The sequence below is a fragment of the Monodon monoceros genome, unplaced genomic scaffold (assembly GCF_005190385.1).
Source record: "Monodon monoceros isolate NGI ecotype Baffin Bay Population unplaced genomic scaffold, NGI_Narwhal_1 Super_Scaffold_21, whole genome shotgun sequence".
Taxonomy (NCBI): Eukaryota; Metazoa; Chordata; class Mammalia; order Artiodactyla; family Monodontidae; genus Monodon; species Monodon monoceros.
Window position 1 is genome coordinate 100,893,808 of NW_021703778.1, and position 18,205 is coordinate 100,912,012.

At 48.2% G+C, this 18,205-nt stretch overlaps 1 protein-coding gene across 3 annotated transcripts; it reads left to right on the plus strand.

Annotated features, from left to right (window-relative positions):
- Window positions 1-6,097: 6,097 nt before the first annotated feature.
- On the plus strand, window positions 6,098-17,667 carry LOC114904772 (dehydrogenase/reductase SDR family member 4). 3 transcript variants are annotated; one of them, XM_029239065.1, is made up of 8 exons: window positions 6,098-6,241; window positions 7,312-7,489; window positions 11,763-11,864; window positions 14,125-14,195; window positions 14,291-14,342; window positions 14,646-14,833; window positions 15,225-15,280; window positions 17,148-17,667. In XM_029239065.1, exons 1-7 carry the CDS (start codon window positions 6,111-6,113, stop codon window positions 15,256-15,258), a joined length of 756 nt encoding a protein of 251 aa, XP_029094898.1. In that variant the 5' UTR covers window positions 6,098-6,110; the 3' UTR covers window positions 15,259-15,280; window positions 17,148-17,667. The 3 variants fall into 3 exon arrangements, with proteins under 3 accessions (XP_029094898.1, XP_029094896.1, XP_029094897.1); XM_029239063.1 differs by having other exon boundaries at window positions 14,646-14,780; XM_029239064.1 differs by having other exon boundaries at window positions 11,763-11,852; window positions 14,646-14,780.
- The last annotated feature ends 538 nt before the right edge of the window (window positions 17,668-18,205 follow it).

Sequence of the window (18,205 nt, forward strand, 5' to 3'; positions counted from 1 at the left end):
TGTGTGTGTGTGTGTGTGTGTGTGTGTGTGTGTGTGTGTGTGTGTGTGTTTATGTGTGTGTTCTGTTGATCCAGAAATATACAGGAAAAAAAAAAACTTCGGGGGGGGGGGGGGGGGGGGGGCACGGGCAGGGAACATTTCTTCATCTCATACCAGCGGAGAGATCTCAAGGAAAGCATGTGGAGCTCCGGGACTGGCCTTGCACTATTGTGCTGGCCTGACACTGCCAAAGCTCACCCTGCAATTTTCTACTCAAGCCCCCACAGAAAAATTTAAACTGGCAGGAACTGCAGTTACAGAGGATTCTTGCTTCAGAGCGCACTGATGCTCTGATTTGGGGGGAAGGGACAGATCCTCTAGGAGAACATTCCCTGTATGTTGAGAGTGGGGGTGTACACTGGAAAGATTCTGAAGGAAAGAAACTGTGAGTCCCCAGCAAAGCAGATGCCTGGTTGTGATAGGGACAGAGTAAAGGGACAAAGTAGGCGATTAAACAGTTAACCTCACTAGGGGATTGTAAGCAGAAAAAAGTATGGGACACCTCTGTAAATTAATGATTACTCAAGAAAGCAGATTTGCTTAACCACAAAGCCAAACAGGTTTGCTGAACAACAAAACCATGCAACAGAAGCACAAGACATACCCCAAAACAATAAAACAATGGTGGCATGAGACCCACATCCTGCCCAGTGAGCTCAGTAAGTTAATGACCCTTAAGACATGTTCTCTGTACACATAAAAAGCAATAATTTATGGAAAGGTGACATTTCAAAGTGAAAGTCTCTCATTGTACTGAGACCTAAAATAATTTTTTCATAGTGCCATGATAGTCCTAACTTGACCATGTAGGGACAAGAAAACTCCCCTGCCCAACCTGGAGGAGGAGCTGACGATGGAAGCGTGACGTCTACTTAAGAACGAGGAAGGGGAGGGAGACGCAAGAGGGAAGAGATATGGGAACATATGTATGTGTATAACTGATTCACTTTGTTATAAAGCAGAAACTAACACACCATTGTAAAGCAATTATACCCCAATAAAGATGTTAAAAAAAAGAATGAGGAAGAAGGTGGTCTTTTCTCCCTCCCCACTTTTCCTTTGATTATAAAACTGTAGCCCACTAAGTTCTCGGGCAGCACCTCTTGCCCACCCACTTGTAAACCTCACAGCGTCTATTCTAATAAATCACTTCTTATCTATCACTTTCCCTCTGGCTTCTTTCTGCGTTGAGATATAAAGGACTGGAACACCTTGGAGGCCCCCCAGCACGGCAGCTATCGGTTTCAGATGGAATTAGGAGACCAAAGGGTTTAGTCGGAGTGAAACAAGAGGGAAGGGGACAGAACACAACCTTTGAAAGAATGACATAGCCCAAGGGCATGACATAACCTGACTAGAACCAAGTGGGCCCAAGATGGCAGACAAGTCAACTTCCACTAGACCTTGAGCCTCAGTATACGCTCACTGTAACACATCAGCAAGCTAAATGACACACCCACAGGTGCCATGACAGTTCCAGACTGTCCATAATGATGAAAAAGTGGGCGGTGGCCCAATTCCTGGAAATCCCCGCCCCTTCCCCAAAGAGCTGGAATACTCCGCCCACTCATTAGCCTATGAAATTACCCACCCCTATAAAAACTGACAACCCCATACCTGGTGCCTTTCTCACCTTCTGAGATGGCCCACACTCTGTCTGTGGAGTGTGTTTCTCTATAAATAAATCCACTTCTTACCTATCACTTTGTCTCTCACTGAATTCTTTCTGCGATGAGACATCAAGAACCTGAGCTTCATTAAGTCCTGAAACCAGGTGTGTGATGTCAGTTGGAAGACTGTGGGTTTTGGCCGGGTTTGAGTCCCTGCCACGTGGGTTCAAGTCCCAATCTGAGGTGCATGGTTTCAGGAGTAACATCTGTGAAAGGAAAAGGGAGGAAGCAGGATTGAGAAGGAGGATCCGTGAGACCCTGAGATGCAGATCTGACCAACGCCAGCCCAATAGGAAGCTCCAAAGCAAAGATGGCCCCTTAGAGGAGCCCCATGTTAGGCAGAAGTGGTGAGGTTCTTGTACCACCATCCTGCTCAGTCACTGGCTGGGGCCACCCTTGGAAGGAGTTAACTTCCGGCTGGCAGCTGACAGCTAATCAGACTCCCAGCAGCCAGAGTGAGTCCTTTCTAGAAGGAGTGAGAGGCCTGCGTACCGCCAAAAAAAAAAAAAAAGTATATATATGTATACATCCAAGGTTGTTCATTGTAGCGTTGTTTGAAATGGCAAAACACTGGAAGCTACTTAAACGGTGGGAGACTGGCTAAATAAATTATGGAATATCCACACAATGGAATACTGTACGGCTATTTTTAAAAGGGAAAGAGAGAATAAAGGTGATCTATTGTGTACGACTCAGAACACTCTCCAAGAATGTATTTTAAGAAATGAAAGAGAGAAGTGGGGAAAAGGAAGAAAAGAAACAAGCAATTTGAAGGACATTATGTATAGTGTCATTCCATTCATGGGAAACATTTTAAACGGAAAATATGTATGTAAATGCATAGGAAACTTCTGGAAGGATGATACACAAGACCAAGAGCTATATGGGGAGCAGGTAAAGGAAGCATAGGGAAGAGTTACTTTTTTACTTTTCACTCTATAACCTTGTGTCTCTTTTAAAAATTGTGAACATGTGTTATTTTTGTAATTTAAAAAATAATGATTAAAACAAAAATGAATTGATGCAGAAAGTAAAATTCCATTTAAGAGAAAATTAATTTCCAAGAAAACTGTCATTCTCTAACAACGTCAGAAAAATTAAAAGTAGCTATTCAACATTGACAGCAGGTCAGGCTGTCATAACTCACTTTGATTTCATATATAGAAATAAAACTGCCTACCTCACTGGATTAGACACATTCAATAAAATTTATAAAAATCACCCAACAGTTGTCGGCACTTAGTAAGTATTCAATAAAAGTCGTTGTTATCACACAGCCCTCCTATACCACCCAAGCCTGACTTGTGTCAATATTGCATGAGTCAATGACCAATGTGGAATGGCTGTTGCAAGATGCAAGACTTAAATTCCAACCCAGGTGAATTTCCTTCCAGTCTGCAGTCAGCTGATAAATGGAATATTTATAAATGGAATGGAATATTTACATATGGAATATTTCCTGCCATATCAGTAAACAGAGGATGTCACAGTCATCAACGATTGTAACCCTCCAACATGAGCCGGTGAGCCCTGAGGAAACTCAGGGCTGAAAAGAATACCATCTAGCAGCCAACAGACCGCAGCCACTCCCTATGCTGAGACCTGAGGAAACTCAAGATACGAAAACACAGGATACCGGCCCGATAGCTGAGGTGCATATCAAAGGAATGATTTCAGTGAGCCCAGACTCTTACGTCTTCCCATACATAGAAAAGCGCTAAATTACTTAACTTGAGATATCTGGTTTTCTTTAATTAATAATATCCTTTGACATTCCTGACTACCTGCCCTTTGTTGCAGAACTCCTATATATCCTGGCTCCTCCACTCGCCTCCTTGGAGCAGTTTCTCAGAGCTATCTGAAACGCTGTCTCCCGGGCTGCAGTCCTCATTTTGCCCCAAATAAAGCTTAACTCGCAGCTCTCACGTTGTGCATTTTTTTTTAAGTCAACACAGCCTTTGAAGAAGATGGGAGTGTATTCCTCAATCATGGAGGCATTTCCTCAAGATCTGCAGATGGTGCCACCTCCATACAAGAACAATCCCATTACCTATTAAAATCCCCATTTCAAAGAGACTCCTACACACATATGCATTTCCCCCAAAGATTTCCTACCCTCATCTCCAACAAACCAGCTTGATGTGTAGTCAGAGCTGGAGACTCCCACTCTTCTTGCCTTCCCTCTACCCTTTTCTGTTCACAGATCCCCTCCCTCATGTTCCCTGTGTTCTCCCAAAAGAAATGGTGCTGGAGGCCAAATATCAACCCCGCCCAGACAGCGAGGGGCCATGTGATGTTCACGAGCTCACAGGCCAGAATTCTATTTTCCCCAAACCCTTTGCTCTTTGTGGTGTGGTCTCCCTCAGCCTCCCACTGCCAACCTCAACCCCTGGATCTGGCTGCCCACCTCTGGACAGGAGGTGAAGAGAGATCAAATACGCCCTGCAGGCCTGTCCCTTTGAACTAAAACCCTGAGAGGCTCTGCTCCAGGCCTCCTACATCCCCTCCCCCAGCCCCACAGGCAGGTGCAGAGCACTGGGAAGGGTTCCCACAGTGCATTAGCTCTGAACAGGTCAGGAAGAAGAGGAGTGTCATGCTATCCAGCCTCTGTTGTCAATAATTCATGAGGTTCAGACTGAGGGGCACCAGTCAGAGAGTCAGTTTTCCCCAGACATGGGGAAAATTAGACTCAAGCTCTCTTATCTCATCAGGATGAGCTGAGTACCACAGCTGTAACATCTAGTTTGAGGAATAAACTATAGATCCAGTGCATGCTTGTTATATCATTTGCTGCTCATACACCCCCTTTTGAATGCTGAAATCCTTTTTGGCTGCTCAGTTGACCTACACGTATACTAAACAAATCTTTAGCAAGTATGAATTTCATTAAGCAGCGATCCCCGGAACTGAATTTCACAAACCAGGATTCTCTCTCCTCTAATTGTAGGGACTGACATCGGGTTGCGAGACTGGTGATTTCACCAACTAACAACACTTTTCTCAACCTGCCCATCTGCTTTCATCATCTTCTCTTAACAAAAAGACTAACACCGAAAAAACGAAAAAGGCGCAAAAGCATATCCCAAAATAAAGGACTACCTCTTAAGTTAAATAAGCTTAGATTTATGAAACGCTATATTGTCTTTTTCTCTTTTTGCCTTGAACTAGAGAAAACTTTGCCATGGATCTGCACAACCTCTCAGGCTGGCATTTGGAGGCCACTGGGTTAAACCAATTCAGATGCTGATACTGGGTCTGTCGGGGCCTTGCTACAGTGTATCATAAGCCATACAGATTTATTAGTTCTCCCAGAAACCCAGGAGGGAGATCATTTCAGCCCACTTGGCAGAAGCGGAGGCTGAAGTCTCGGACACAGAATTTATAGCTGGAGAGGACCTTATCCATTATCTACTCCAGCACCCTCAGTCTACAAACGAAGAGCCTGGCCTGTGGCAGACATAATAATTACTTTATGGTGGCAATAATTACTTATGTGTTTAGTAGTTTACAGTTTATAAAGTGCTTTTACATTCAACAAATATTTATTGAACTAGAATGGAGGCTAAGACCTGGGGACATAGTGATTATGGAGAACTTGAGTGCTCCTGAGTTCTCCGAATTTCCTCCACTTGTTGGGGGACTCTCTAGCCTCCTTGCTACCACTGAGGCCTGAAAATGGAGAAGTCCTCTTGCAGTGGAGGGTATAAGAGATCCTGTCCTATCAGGATCTTTAATTCTGCACACTGGTTACCACTGGTGATCAGAATCTGCCCTCCAGGCTTGTGGGGATGGAGGAGAACTTGAGCCAGAGTGAAAGGCAGGGCAGGCCTACCCAGCTGCTCCCCACTTCGTGTCTCTCCCAGGCTCCTGCAGCCTCACCTGAGACCCTCACGTGGTGGGCTCCATGCGGGCTACGGGTCTCACCCCCATGGGCAATCTCAAAATATTTGCCCTCCTGTGGGCTGTCACAAATGTGGACCCACAATTTCTTGGAAAACAAAGTCCATCTTGAGGTTCTGGGAAGGAAAAGCAACCAACTCAAAGTCTCCTCTCCCCCAAGAAAAGACGTGGGCAAGCAGATGTGGAAGGAGGGACGGGAGGACAGGGAAGTCTACGGACTCCCGAAGGCGGGAGCAGCCCTACAGAGAACCGGAACCGACGGAACAGTCCCACACCGGCCGGCCGGGCCGAGCAGGGGACTGAGGGGCGCCGCGGCCACAGCCGGCTCCCTGCGCCAAGGGCCCGCGCGAAGCAGGGCGAGCTGTCCCGCTCTAGGACTGGTGGGGAGCGGGGAGGGGATCCGGCTTCCGAGCGGGCAGCCGGGCGGGAAGGTGGCTCGCCCCTCGCTCCGCCCCCTGTCACTTCCCCTAGGCGGCGCAGAACCCTGAACCGGCCGCCTCCATGCAAAAGGCAGGGCTACTGTTGCGTCCCTGTGCGCGGACGTGGAAGTCCGTGCGGATGGCCAGCTCCGCGATGGCGCGCCGGAACCCGCTTGAGAATAAGGTGGCCCTAGTAACGGCCTCCACTGACGGGTGAGTGCCCGAGCCCGAGTCTCGGAGGCCCCCGCTGTCTGCAAACAGGTACTAACTCCTTGTCCTTGGCCTCCCGTGCCCCATCTTCAGGCGTCACGTGTGGCCAGAGTCGGGCCGGGAAGAAAGGAACTACGTGGTTGGCCTGCAGTCCCCTCGGAATCGCCTCCCCCCCTAACCTTGCAATTGCCGGCCCTCTTGTCACTGCTGCCTCTGGCTCGACTGTGCCACCTGGGTGCTGCCCGCCCCCGTCAATCCCATCTCCCAGGGTTCTGGGCTGCCCGGGTCAACTAGCCCCACCTAGAGTCTGGGAAGACCAGACGCCGGAAATCCAAGACAGTCCAGTTTCCAAAAATTCTATCCACTGCTGGCACCGACGGTGGAAATGTTCCAGACACCCCATTTTGGCACCCCACTAGTCTCATAGAACTGTGCCCCTTACCTAGAGGGGACACAAAAGCCATGTGTCCACATTCTTGTTTAGTTCAGTACATTTTGGCCTCTCTTGCCCAGCCCGTGTCTCACCAACCACTGTTGTCTACCCTGTTTCTCACTCCCACAGAACCCTGCTAGATGCCAGCTCTTCACAAATCTAAAATACAAGTGAATGGGAAATGCTAATGGCTAAATGCAAAATGTGTAACCCTTTCTCCCAGGGGAGTATGTAAAAAATGTACGTTTGTAACCGGAGACCCCCAGTTTCACATGTACCTGAGACCCTCCAGTCACGGACATAGCTGCTGCTTGTTATACCCCTAGCTCATCTCTCTCTCCTCAGTCCCTACAGGGTATGGGGACTGTGACCCGTGGTGGCACCTGTGGAAGGTGATATCACTTCTGGGAACCTAGACTGAAGGCCAAAACCATAAGAAAAATAAGTAAACCAGTGCCAAAAATATGCTAAGCATGTCCATCTGTATGGTAATGGCTGTGTCATTAACCCTGTGTAACACATGGGGGTCCTACAGAGAGAAAGCTGGAATTCAAAGCCCAGGCAGTCTGATTCAGGAGCCCACGCTCTCACGCTCTTTTCCTGTACCAACTTAAAAGTCCTTATCTCTCTCTGCCCACAGGATCGGTTTTGCCATCGCCCGGCGTCTGGCCCAGGATGGGGCCCACGTGGTGGTCAGCAGCCGGAAGCAGCAGAACGTGGATCGGGCAGTGGCAACGCTGCACAGGGAGGGGCTGAGTGTGACGGGCACCGTGTGCCATGTGGGGAAGGGCGAAGACCGAGAGCGGCTGGTAGCTACGGTGAGCAGCAAGGATATGGGCGCAGAGCCAGGAGGTAGCAGAAGGGAGCCAGCCTGAGCAGGCTTTCCTGGACAACACGGGTGTAATCCAAGCCAGCACTGTTAACTAAAACACACCAGTGCGATCTGCATACCCACTCCAGTCCACCAGCACATTTTTATTGTGTGCCTTTCTGTCCTGCCTCCAAGAATCATCCCATCTCAGTCAGAGAATCAAAAAACCACGCTACTGTTTCAACCCTGCATTGTGCCTTGGGGCACCCCCCCAAAAAAAAACAGCTGGTCCTGGCTTTCCAATCTAATTGGGCAGATAAAAAGGGTAAATACAATTACAAAATAGGTATTCCCACTCTGAGCTAATAAACAATCAATCCCTGTTTTGCAGCTTATAAAGTCGAGTCTCCGGGAACCTACAGGAGGCAGCCCATCAGGTTTCAACCACCTACTGTGTGCCATGCACTTTGTTTTGAACCTTTTGCAGGTTCTCTCCAAACAACAACCCAAGCAAGGCCAGGATTAGTCTCCCTGTTTAAAGACTGGTTCAGAAAGCTGGATCAACATCACAAGGTCCCACAGTTAGTAAGAGAAGAGCTGTGAGCCAACCCAGAATGGCCAAGCTACCTACAGACTACCAGGCATTTCCCCATCAGGTCAGGCCTTAGGTGCCCACTTGGACTTTAGCCTCAAAGACAGTGTCTAAGCCAGTGTCAGAGCTGGTGCTTGGCACCAGTCTTCCAGCTGCGCAAGAAAATATGAACATTTTGCAAAGGAGGCTGCTCTTCCCTAGGCTCAGGGCACACCCTTCACTTCTTGGAGTAAAAGGGAGAATCTGCCCGAGAATGGAAAGCAAAGGATATTGTGCTAACAGAATGAAAGATGGTGAAATAATTTGGGTAATCTTAGACAAGGAGGACATGAAATGATGTTAGGTGGTGGTGTAGTAGACAGCATAAGGTTATTCCATTTGTCAGGAGTCATTTGGCAAATGCTCAGATGTGCATTGGAGAGAGCCAACTGGGGGCCCAAGAAAGCCACCTTGCCTGGCATAGGCAGCTGGACAGAGCCTGAGATTGAGACCTTGATCCTCAGGGTGAGGGAGCCACCTGGGATCCTGGGCCAACTAGTGACTAGCTGTATGAAATGTATGTGGCCACTTAGTGTCAAAATCCTGCTGGGAAAATGACCTCTGGACCCTCACTAGGTCCACTTTACCGCTCTGGCCCAGAAGCGGGGTTTGAACTAGACCTTGAAGAGTGTGTGGGGCTGGGCAGATGGCATAGGGCCGGGATTCCAGATGACCCTGCAAAATGAGCAGACAGCCAAGGAGGGACGGAAGGGGAGAGGGGAGCATTGTGAACCCACAGCAGAGAGAGAGCACAGGCTTGAGAGGGCTGGTAGGAAATGGGCCGGGTGGGAAGGATGGGGGACAGGGGCCTCCGTGGCCTCCCAAAGGAGTTTAGACATTCTTGGAGGAAATAAGAAGCCATGTGAGGGTTTGAGCAAGGTGAAAATGGTTATTAAAGGACAATAATCTGGCACTGGGAGGAAGGATATATCGGAGAAAAGAAGACTCTGAGCCAAGGACATCAGGGAGGAAGCTGATGCTGTCACTTAGGTAAGAGCAGTGGCAGTAGGACCAGAACAGATGTGCCCAAGAGACATTTAGTGGGAACCAACCAAGATTTTTTTTTCCTGGCTGGTGTCAAGAAATGGGAAATAGGAGGGATGAATCAAAATTGACTCTCAAGTAGTTTGAATGGCGAATTTCGAGTGGAGAATGATAGGATACTTGTTAGCAGTTTGAGATGCGTCCTGCCTATTGCCAGCCACTACCTGTGATGAGGGAAGCTGCTGCCCTGAGGATGGTTACTCCCCAGTGGCCTCCTAATGCACCTCAAAGCTTCTCAAAGATGTCATGAGCCGAAACCAGATTAGCTGCTTTTCCACTTGATTCTACTTTTTTAAAAAAAAAATAGAACTGGGCTTCCCTGGTGGAGCAGTGGTTGGGAATTCACCTGCCAGTGCAGGGGACACGGGTTCAAGCCCTGGTCTGGGAAGATCCCACATGCCGCGTGCAACTAAGCTGGTGCTCCACAACTACTGAGCCTGCACTCTAGAGCCCGCGTGCCACAATTACTGAGCCCGCAGGCCACAATTACTGAGCCCGTACGCCCAGAGGCTGTGCTCTGCAACAAGAGAAGCCACCATGATGAGACACCGGTGCACCACAAGGAAGACGCAACAAAGCCAAAAATAAATAAAAGAAGTAAATTTATTTTAAAAATTAAAAATAGACCTGTCAGAACACAGAGTAGCAATCACACAATTTAGAGCAAGCCTTAGAAGACAACTGGGTGGTCATAGTAGCTTTGCCATTAATTTTCCAGTGTTCTCTGTCCGTTCAGGCAAAAGCCAGCCTTCCCTCCTCTCTATGCTGATAGGCCTAGAAAAAGAAGGGGACAGGATACACAGCAGAAGTGGAAAAGCGCTCCAGGCGGTTCTGCTGCAATCCACTATCTCCCCACCCCCAAACACACCCGCACACGGCCCAGCACACATCACTTTCTAACGCATACCGTGTTTTCCTCATCATGAAACTTACACAGAGCCAAGGCAGGTGACTGGGATTTTGTGCCGGGACATCAAACTTTAGAGAGTGCCAAGAGACTATTGATACAGGTTTGCAAAGATTATGTGATTTTAAAATTTGTTCAATTTACATGTTGACAGCCCAGGCATCCCCTCAGCAGTGTGGAAGCAACTGAGCTTCGCACCTAGTTAGCAAGAATAATTAGTTAAAACAGGAGCTAGCAGATTGTTAATAACACACCTCTGTGTGCCAAATCCGGAAGCACAAAGTTGGTGGAGGGCCCATTTAGTGCCGCTTGCCCAAGGCATCAAAATTCCCAATTCTGGGCCAATGCGAAGTCTGGTTGCAGCGTGGCATAATGTTGGCAGATTCTGTTTGGCTACTCGTTACTCCAACGCGTGTCTTCACCACATACTTACAATTTATTAAGGAGGTGAGATGTTGCCTCTCTTAGTTTTCCCAGTTTAAATCTCAGTTTCTGCCTTGAATCTTCCATGCCTCCAGGCCAAAAAAATAAAAGCAAGGGGTGGGGGGAAGGGAGAAATGGCTTCATAACCGAGTGTGGAACTGCTTTAAGCCCAGGCCGGCATCCTCTCCATCGTGGCTCTCCTGGGCAGCCAGTTTCATAGTGACCCCAACTCACTTTTGAAGGACTCTTATGAATTAGCTCTGGGTTAGAGTGTAAGTTCTGCCACCACTAACTAGCCTTGTGCCCTGAGCAAATCACTTCACCTTTCCCAGAGACTGAATGAGCAGGCCTCCTCTTCTTAGCTGGCCCTGATATGTCATTACTGAGCTATATGACCTTGAGAAATTAACTTCCCTGGACCTCAGTTTCATCACCTTCACCATGAGGACATTGGGCTAGGTGATCTCAAAGGCCTGAGTGGCAACTTTCTATAGGTCTAATTTTTTTTTTTTTTTTTTGGCTGCGTTCATTCTTCGTGACTGCACGGGCTTTCTCTAGTTGTGGCGAGCGGGGGCTACTCTTCATCGTGGTGCATGGGCTTCTCATTGCGGTGGCTTCTCCTGTTGCAGAGCACAGGCTCTAGGCACGTGGGCTTCAGTAGTTGTGGCACACGGGCTCAGTAGTTGTGGCTCGCGGGCTCTAGAGCGCAGGCTCAGTAGTTGTGGCGCACGGGCTTCGTTGCTCCGCGGCATGTGGGATCCTCCCAGACCAGGGCTCAAACCCATGTTCCCTGCATTGGCAGGCAGATTCTTAACTACTGCGCCACCAGGGAAGTCCCTATAGGTCTATTTAAACTTGTTTCTCTGTTCAGGTACGTGTGGACAGGCTGAGTTTGAGATAATGGTAACTCATTCAAGGAGAACTGGACAGTAAGCACTGGGAGAAATGGGGCTGGGAAAAAAGAGGTAGGGTCTAGAAATGGACTTTGAGGTGACAGCTGAGGCCATGAGAATAAAGGAGCTCCCAAAGGGAAAGTGTAAAGAAAAAAGGGTCAGTGACAGCCTCAGAAGTGGGGGCAGGAAGAAAAGACTGCCAAAGAAATGAGACGACCTTAAATGTTTTAGCAGCAGAGCTTGGGGTGTTTTGGAGAGAAAATGTTTTAAGGAAAAGAGGTCATTTTGACAACTGTTCCTAAGAAGGAATTCTTTATCGACACTGATAAATGCACTTCCTTTACTGTCCTGCAGCCCTAACTCAGACCTTACTCCTCTCTAGGCTGTGAACCTTCACGGGGGTGTGGACATCCTGGTCTCCAATGCTGCCGTTATGCCTTTCTTTGGAAACTTAATGGATGTCACCGAGGAGGTATGGGACAAGGTGAGACGGGATGAGAGCAGCAGGGGGTGGGCCTCAGAAGACACACACTCAGTCTGGTTTTAGAATGTATTTGTCAAGTGCAGTGTAAATGTGAGGAATCCTTGCAATTTGCCACACGCCTGCAGTGCACCTGGTAAAGGGCGAATGGCGGGGTGGGGGGCTTCCTCTGTCCCTGCCCTTCTCTTTCATTTCTGCTTCTCCCCAGTTTTGTCTTCATTTGCTCCTTGCTAACCCGTCTTCTGCCTCCCTCCCCCATCTCCCCCACCCCCGACCCCGTGGGCTTATCCAGGCTCTTCTTCCTGGTTTATTTCCAGCAGACAGGGCAGCTAATATGCCAATAACTAGTACGCTCAGACTTACCCGCCACCCCTCCCCTTTTCAGCTGCCAAAAAAGAATGATTTTTCATTAGTTGGAAAACTTTAATAGCTGCTAGTTAAGTGAAATATCAATTCTCGTGAAATTAACTAAGTTGCTGCTTTATAACATACAGCCTTTTAAAAAGACCTGCGCTTTTTCCTTTTTAACTCCAATGTCTAGAACATCTGAGATCCAGATGTCTAAATTCAAGAACGAGAATATTAGTTTTCATGTGAATGTGTACAGTTACATTATATTTATAATATATTTCACACACCTACATTCTTTAATTATAAAGCCTTAATTAAAATATTTGTCTTTCTTTACTGAGGTTAATATTCCCACCTGATTTGAAAATGCTAAATTTTTCATGATCTCCCATGGTTTTGCTTTTTACCCTGACGTCATCCATAATTTCTCAACACTGAAGTTTAAGGATACTAAACTATTCTCGTTTATCAGTGTTTCACAGACATAGAGACCAAAGTGCCAAAATGCTCTTCAGTGAATCAGTTCCTGATTGATATTCTTCAAAGTAGAGAAACATCTTTCATGAGCAGTCTGAACGGAGACCACATGAAAATCAGTTATAAAACTAGTAATTTTTCTTTTTAGTTGGCTTTTTTTTGAATTCTATTTTATTTATTTTTTTATACAGCAGGTTCTTATTAGTCATCCATTTTATACACATCAGTGTATACATGTCAGTCCCAATCTCCCAATTCATCACACCACCACCACCCCCGCCACTTTCCCCCCTTGATGTCCATACGTTTGTTCTCTACATCTGTGTCTCTATTTCTGCCCTGCAAACCGGTTTAGTTGGCTTTTTTTTTAATATCACAGTATATCAAATCTAAATACAATGGTTGATCCTTGATTGAACCCTGGACTTTGAAAAACATAAGGACATTTGGGGGACAATTGGGGAAGTTTTATTATAGACAGTATATTAGGTAAAATCATGATTATCCATGTTAAATTTCTAGGGTGTGATAATGGATGGTGGTGTGGAAGAACATCCTTAGTCTTTGGAAATAATGCTAAAGTCTTTAGGGCTAGAGAATTAGCATGTCTGCAACTTACCTTCCAAGGGTAAGGAAAAAACTGCATAGGTACATAGATAGGGCAAATGGTACAAAATGTGAACCGTTGGTGAATGTAGGTAAAGGATATCTGGATATTCATTGTCCTTCTATTTCAACTTTTCTGTAAGAGTGAACATTTTCTAAATAAGAAGTTGCATGGGGGGTATGGGAGGGGACTATCCCAGCAGTGCCTGGAACAACGTAAACAAGGGTCATGCATTTGTTTTCAATTACACATGTGGGGTTTTGATTGTAGACTATGTTCCAGCTCCCCCAGATGTGCCTCCTCACGATCCCACTTGCCAATACATGTCCAGCCAGACAATCCATCCTGGAGGGCCAAGAGCATCTCACTCCCTAAGCTCAGAAGCCAGAAAAGTGCTGGAACAACCCCAAGTGCCTGAGGTCAGGCCACATTTCCCCTGAGAAACACGGCGCACTCTGGGGCAGGTCCAGGAAGCCGTCCAATTCCAGGCTCTCCCTAGTTGGAAGACACACAGAAAATCCAGCTCAAGTCCAAGGCAGCCCTGAGAGTTCAGCCCCATTCTGGGTCAAATCATACTTAGGAAACAAGCTGAACCGGGCTCCATTCTTCCACACCCGAACCTAATGTGTCATCCTCTAACTGAATAAACCGGGGAAAGCCACCTCTCCCTGGGCCTCGGTTTCTTCACTTGTAAGGCCAAGTAGATCACCCCTAGGATCTCTGCCAGCCCTAACAAACAGATCCTGGGAACCACACTCTCACTCCCCATTGCCCTGCCTTGTGCCGCCCTCTTCCCTCATGCCGTTCCCCCTCTTCTCTCTATTGCAGATTCTGGACATTAATGTGAAGGCCACAGCCCTGATCACAAAGGCAGTGGTGCCAGAGATGGAGAAACGAGGGTACAGAGAGCAAGAGGGAGCCTGCGTTCGATGGGCCCCATGAAGGCTGAGGGGAGGGTGTCCATGGGAAGAGGGTCATTCTGTTCTTTTTCCAGAGGCGGCTCAGTGGTGATTGTGGCCTCCGTAGGAGCCTACAGACCATTTCCTGTAAGAACCTCCTTTTCTGCTACTTTTATCCCTTCCTCCATCCTATACCTTCTACCCTTCCAGTCACCCTAAGACGTTTGTGTCCCCTTTTGGAATCACATCACCAAGTACCTTCCAACAAAATAGAGGCCTTGCCTCCACAAACGCTAACCTAGGGGAGGTTTAACCACAAGACAGTTTTCTAACTGGGACCCTCCATTACAAGAGATACCCTATTATCTGTTTATAACCCTTTATATCTTATGTTAAGAACCAAGAATGAACTGGAATTGAAGAGAATAACCCATTCTCTCCTTTCCCCAGGGCCTGGGCCCTTACAATGTTGGTAAAACAGCCTTGCTGGGCCTCACCAAGAACCTGGCCGTAGAGCTGGCCCAAAGGAACATTAGGGTGAACTGCCTGGCACCTGGACTCATCAAGACTAGCTTCAGCCGTATGGTGAGGAAGGGGAGTCCTGCATCCCACTGGGACCCTAAAAGGCATCTTCTCAGGTAGAAAAGCCCAGCTCCTTGGTCCTGAGCTCCCAACCACTTCTACCCCCATCTCTGCACTTTTCCATATCCCCACTCCATACCAGCCATGTGTCCAGACCAGACCCCCACATGATCCTTTCCTGAGGTGCACAGTGAGACTGAGGAATTCAGATACCACTCAGGCCATTTCATATCTCCTTAAGTAGGTGAGACCTGGGGCGACCCAGGAAAATGCCTCACTAGAGCTTGAAGAGAATGGAGCAGAAGAGGGAAGAGGGTAGAGACTGGGAGCTGAGAAGGTCTAGGAAGTGAAGGGGGTGCCTCTCCAAGGCCCTTTCAATTGATGTGAGGGCAGGCAGTTTCTCCCCTCGCTGTCCCTCACAGGAAGAGATTTCCCTTTTTCCTGCAGTTGTGGGATGACCAGGAAAGACTGGAGAGCCTAAAAGCAACCATGCAGATCAAAAGGTAAGGCTGGGGGCTTCCCTGGTGGCACAGTGGTTGAGAATCCGCCTGCCAATGCAGGGGACTCGGGTTCGAGCCCTGGTCCAGGAAGATCCCACATGCCGCGGAGCAACTAAGCCAGTGCGCCACAACTACTGAGCCTGCGCTCTAGAGCCCACAAGCCACAACTACTGAGCCTGCGTGCCACAACTACTGAAGCCCGCGCGCCTAGAGCCTGCGCTCCACAACAAGAGAAGCCACTGCAATGAGAAGCCTGTGCACTGCAATGAAGAGTAGCCCCCGCTCGCTGCAACTAGAGAAAGCCCGTGCACAGCAACGAAGACCCAACACAGCCAAAAATAAATAAATTAAATAAATAAATTTAAAAAAAAAAAAAGGTAAGGCTGTCACAGGGGAGGGCGAGGAGGGATAAAGATGGTCCCTCACAGCCCATGGCTTGCCGACTCTCGGTCCTGCAGGCAACACAGGCATGTTCTCCTCTGCTTCAAACACACAGATTTCACAAGTTCTTGAACACAGCATCACTACAGTGGCGTGTGCAAGGAGTCTGCTTCCACTGCAAAAACGAAACACAGAGGCATCCAGGTTTAGCAGAGCAGAGCCCTGGGGGAGGCCCTGACCCCTCTCTCCACCTGGGTGTTTGCCTCCACCTCTGGGCATCCCTGAGGATGAGGGACCAAAACCAAAACCAAAGCATGCTTTTGTTAGTTCCCCTTGAATAAAAAGTCATGTGTCCGAAGCTCAGGTTAATGATCCTACAATCCAAATAAAAGGAATGAAGAGCTTTACCAAGTCCCCAAACTCCCCTTGCCTAAGAAAACTAGCCTCTTCCCCAAAGGGTTGGCCGAACTGTTCAGGTACCTTCATCTGGCTCTCTTTCCTCTAAGTTCCCTGCCTCTCTCCAGCTTCTGGCTTCTGGGAACTCTCTTGTCTTTAGCTCCTCCGCCTTGTCTCCTCAAGGACACGTACCAGCAATGCCTGCTTGAGGGGGGAGACACCCTCAAGTGCTCCCAAAGCCATTCTGATGTCAGGCATGAGCTGCTGGCCTAGTTCACAACTCATTAATAAGTCAGGGTATTGTCACCCTTGAGCCACAGTGAATGATCCTGCCCCATGCTTCTCAGTCTTGGATGCACATTAGCTGGGGTGCTTGTGAAACCACAGATGCTCAGACCCCACTCCCAGAGATTCTTTTTTAATTGGTCCGAGGTAGAACCTAGGCGTCTTTGGCGGGGGTGGGGGTGGGGATAGTTAAGCCTCTCGGACGACTACAGTGTGCAGCTAGGATGGAGAACCACTCATCCAGGTCTTCTAGGTTTGAGGTACCCACCCTACCCACCTCTAGAGCATTCTATAGCAGTTAGGTTAAAGTGTTCCCTAACTATGCAGTCACTGATACAAACATTGAGAATTAGCACAGTCTCACAAAATGACTTTAAGGGACAAAAATAGATTCCTGAAAAAGGTGTCTGTGAACTGAAGCTGTACAAATGGAATCATTTTAAACAAATCACTTACTGTCTCAGACTCCCTGACATTTGAATAGTATGCACACATGTGAAACAAACTCTTTGAAGAGTGAAATAGCTGCTCACAACGTTATCTATGTAACTTTGGATTTTGGTGTCCTGAGTTCTCTAAGAAACAAAGTATCTCTGTATTATATGAATATAATGTGCAGTGGTTTTTGCAGAGCACAGTATTAATGCTTATACTGAACTATAACAGCTTATATTCATGGTAACCCTATTACTGCCCCTACCCTATGGGCAGTACACTGGTCCTGAAAAATCACCTGATACTTCTTGATTAAGCAAATTTCATTCCCAGGTTGATTTTTACTCCCTTCCTTTTTTCCCCTCCTCCCCAGGATAGGCAAGCCAGAGGACTGTGCGGGCATCGTATCTTTCCTTTGCTCCGAAGACGCCAGCTACATCACTGGGGAGACGGTGGTGGTGGCTGGAGGGATGCCATCCCGCCTCTGAGGACCTGGAGAACATCCACCAGCACAAAGATTGGGCTCCATCTCCTGGGTCCTGTTCCAGCATCCATCTACTGGCCTTTCCCACCTCTGCCTAGCGTACTGCTCACCTTACACCCTAACCCCACCCCCCCATATCAATTCTGTCCTGTGAAAAGCTCCAGCATTCTCTGGGGTCAAGGTGTGGTTATGAGGATTCTCACTGTTGCTGTGGCCTTGGATAAAGACTTCCCTTGAGAGCACAGGGCAGGCCTGCTGAGAGGGCTTAGTCTACGGCGGCAAAGACTAATATTTTTTTTCTGGGCATCAGAGGAATTTGAGGGAGATGGGAGAGAAGGAACCTGGAGTGGAAGGAACAGGGTTGGAAATTAACAACTCGCAAATGAGGTCCAAATAAAATACAGATCATCATGATGCTTTGAATCAATGTGTTCGTTTTTCAGTGTAGGGTGCATAGGTGTGGTAGCCGAGCAGAGAGCATAAATCTGAGTGGACTGGATTCCCCTAAGATCCCCCCAGATACTAAGTCTGGATCCTCCTAACCCTCCTCCCTGTCTCCAGGACCTGAGCGTAATGCTGGGTGTGGAGGTGTTTGCAGAGCTGCCAGCTGGGAGGAAGTGGCACGGGAATTCCCAGGTGCTGCTCTCAGCCTCACACCCGCGGGGATGGTGCCAAGAACACCGCAGGAATCCCCGAGGCTGGGCAAGCGGAAAACGAAGGACGAAGTCCCCCACATTCAACCATGTCCTCTGCCGGCATCGCCCTCGGCCTAGAGTTTCTTCCTTCGAGGGTCAGCGAGGACGCGCTGGACGGGTCCCGAGCAAGCAGTGAAAAGGGAGGAGCCTTGCAAAGATGACCCGGCGAGGGCCTACGAACAAAAGACGTGGGTTCTGCTCACGGTGCCCGAGGAGTGCGTGACACGGAAAGTGGGGACGCTGCCCCCCTTC

Coding starts and splice junctions, on each gene's coding strand:
- LOC114904772 (XM_029239063.1), top strand. CDS start 6,111: ATGCAAAAGGCAGGGCTACTGTTGCGTCCCTGTGCGCGGACGTGGAAG. Junction 7,490..11,762: donor GAGAGCGGCTGGTAGCTACG/GTGAGCAGCAAG, acceptor ACTCCTCTCTAG/GCTGTGAACCTTCACGGGGG. Junction 15,281..17,147: donor GCAACCATGCAGATCAAAAG/GTAAGGCTGGGG, acceptor CCTCCTCCCCAG/GATAGGCAAGCCAGAGGACT.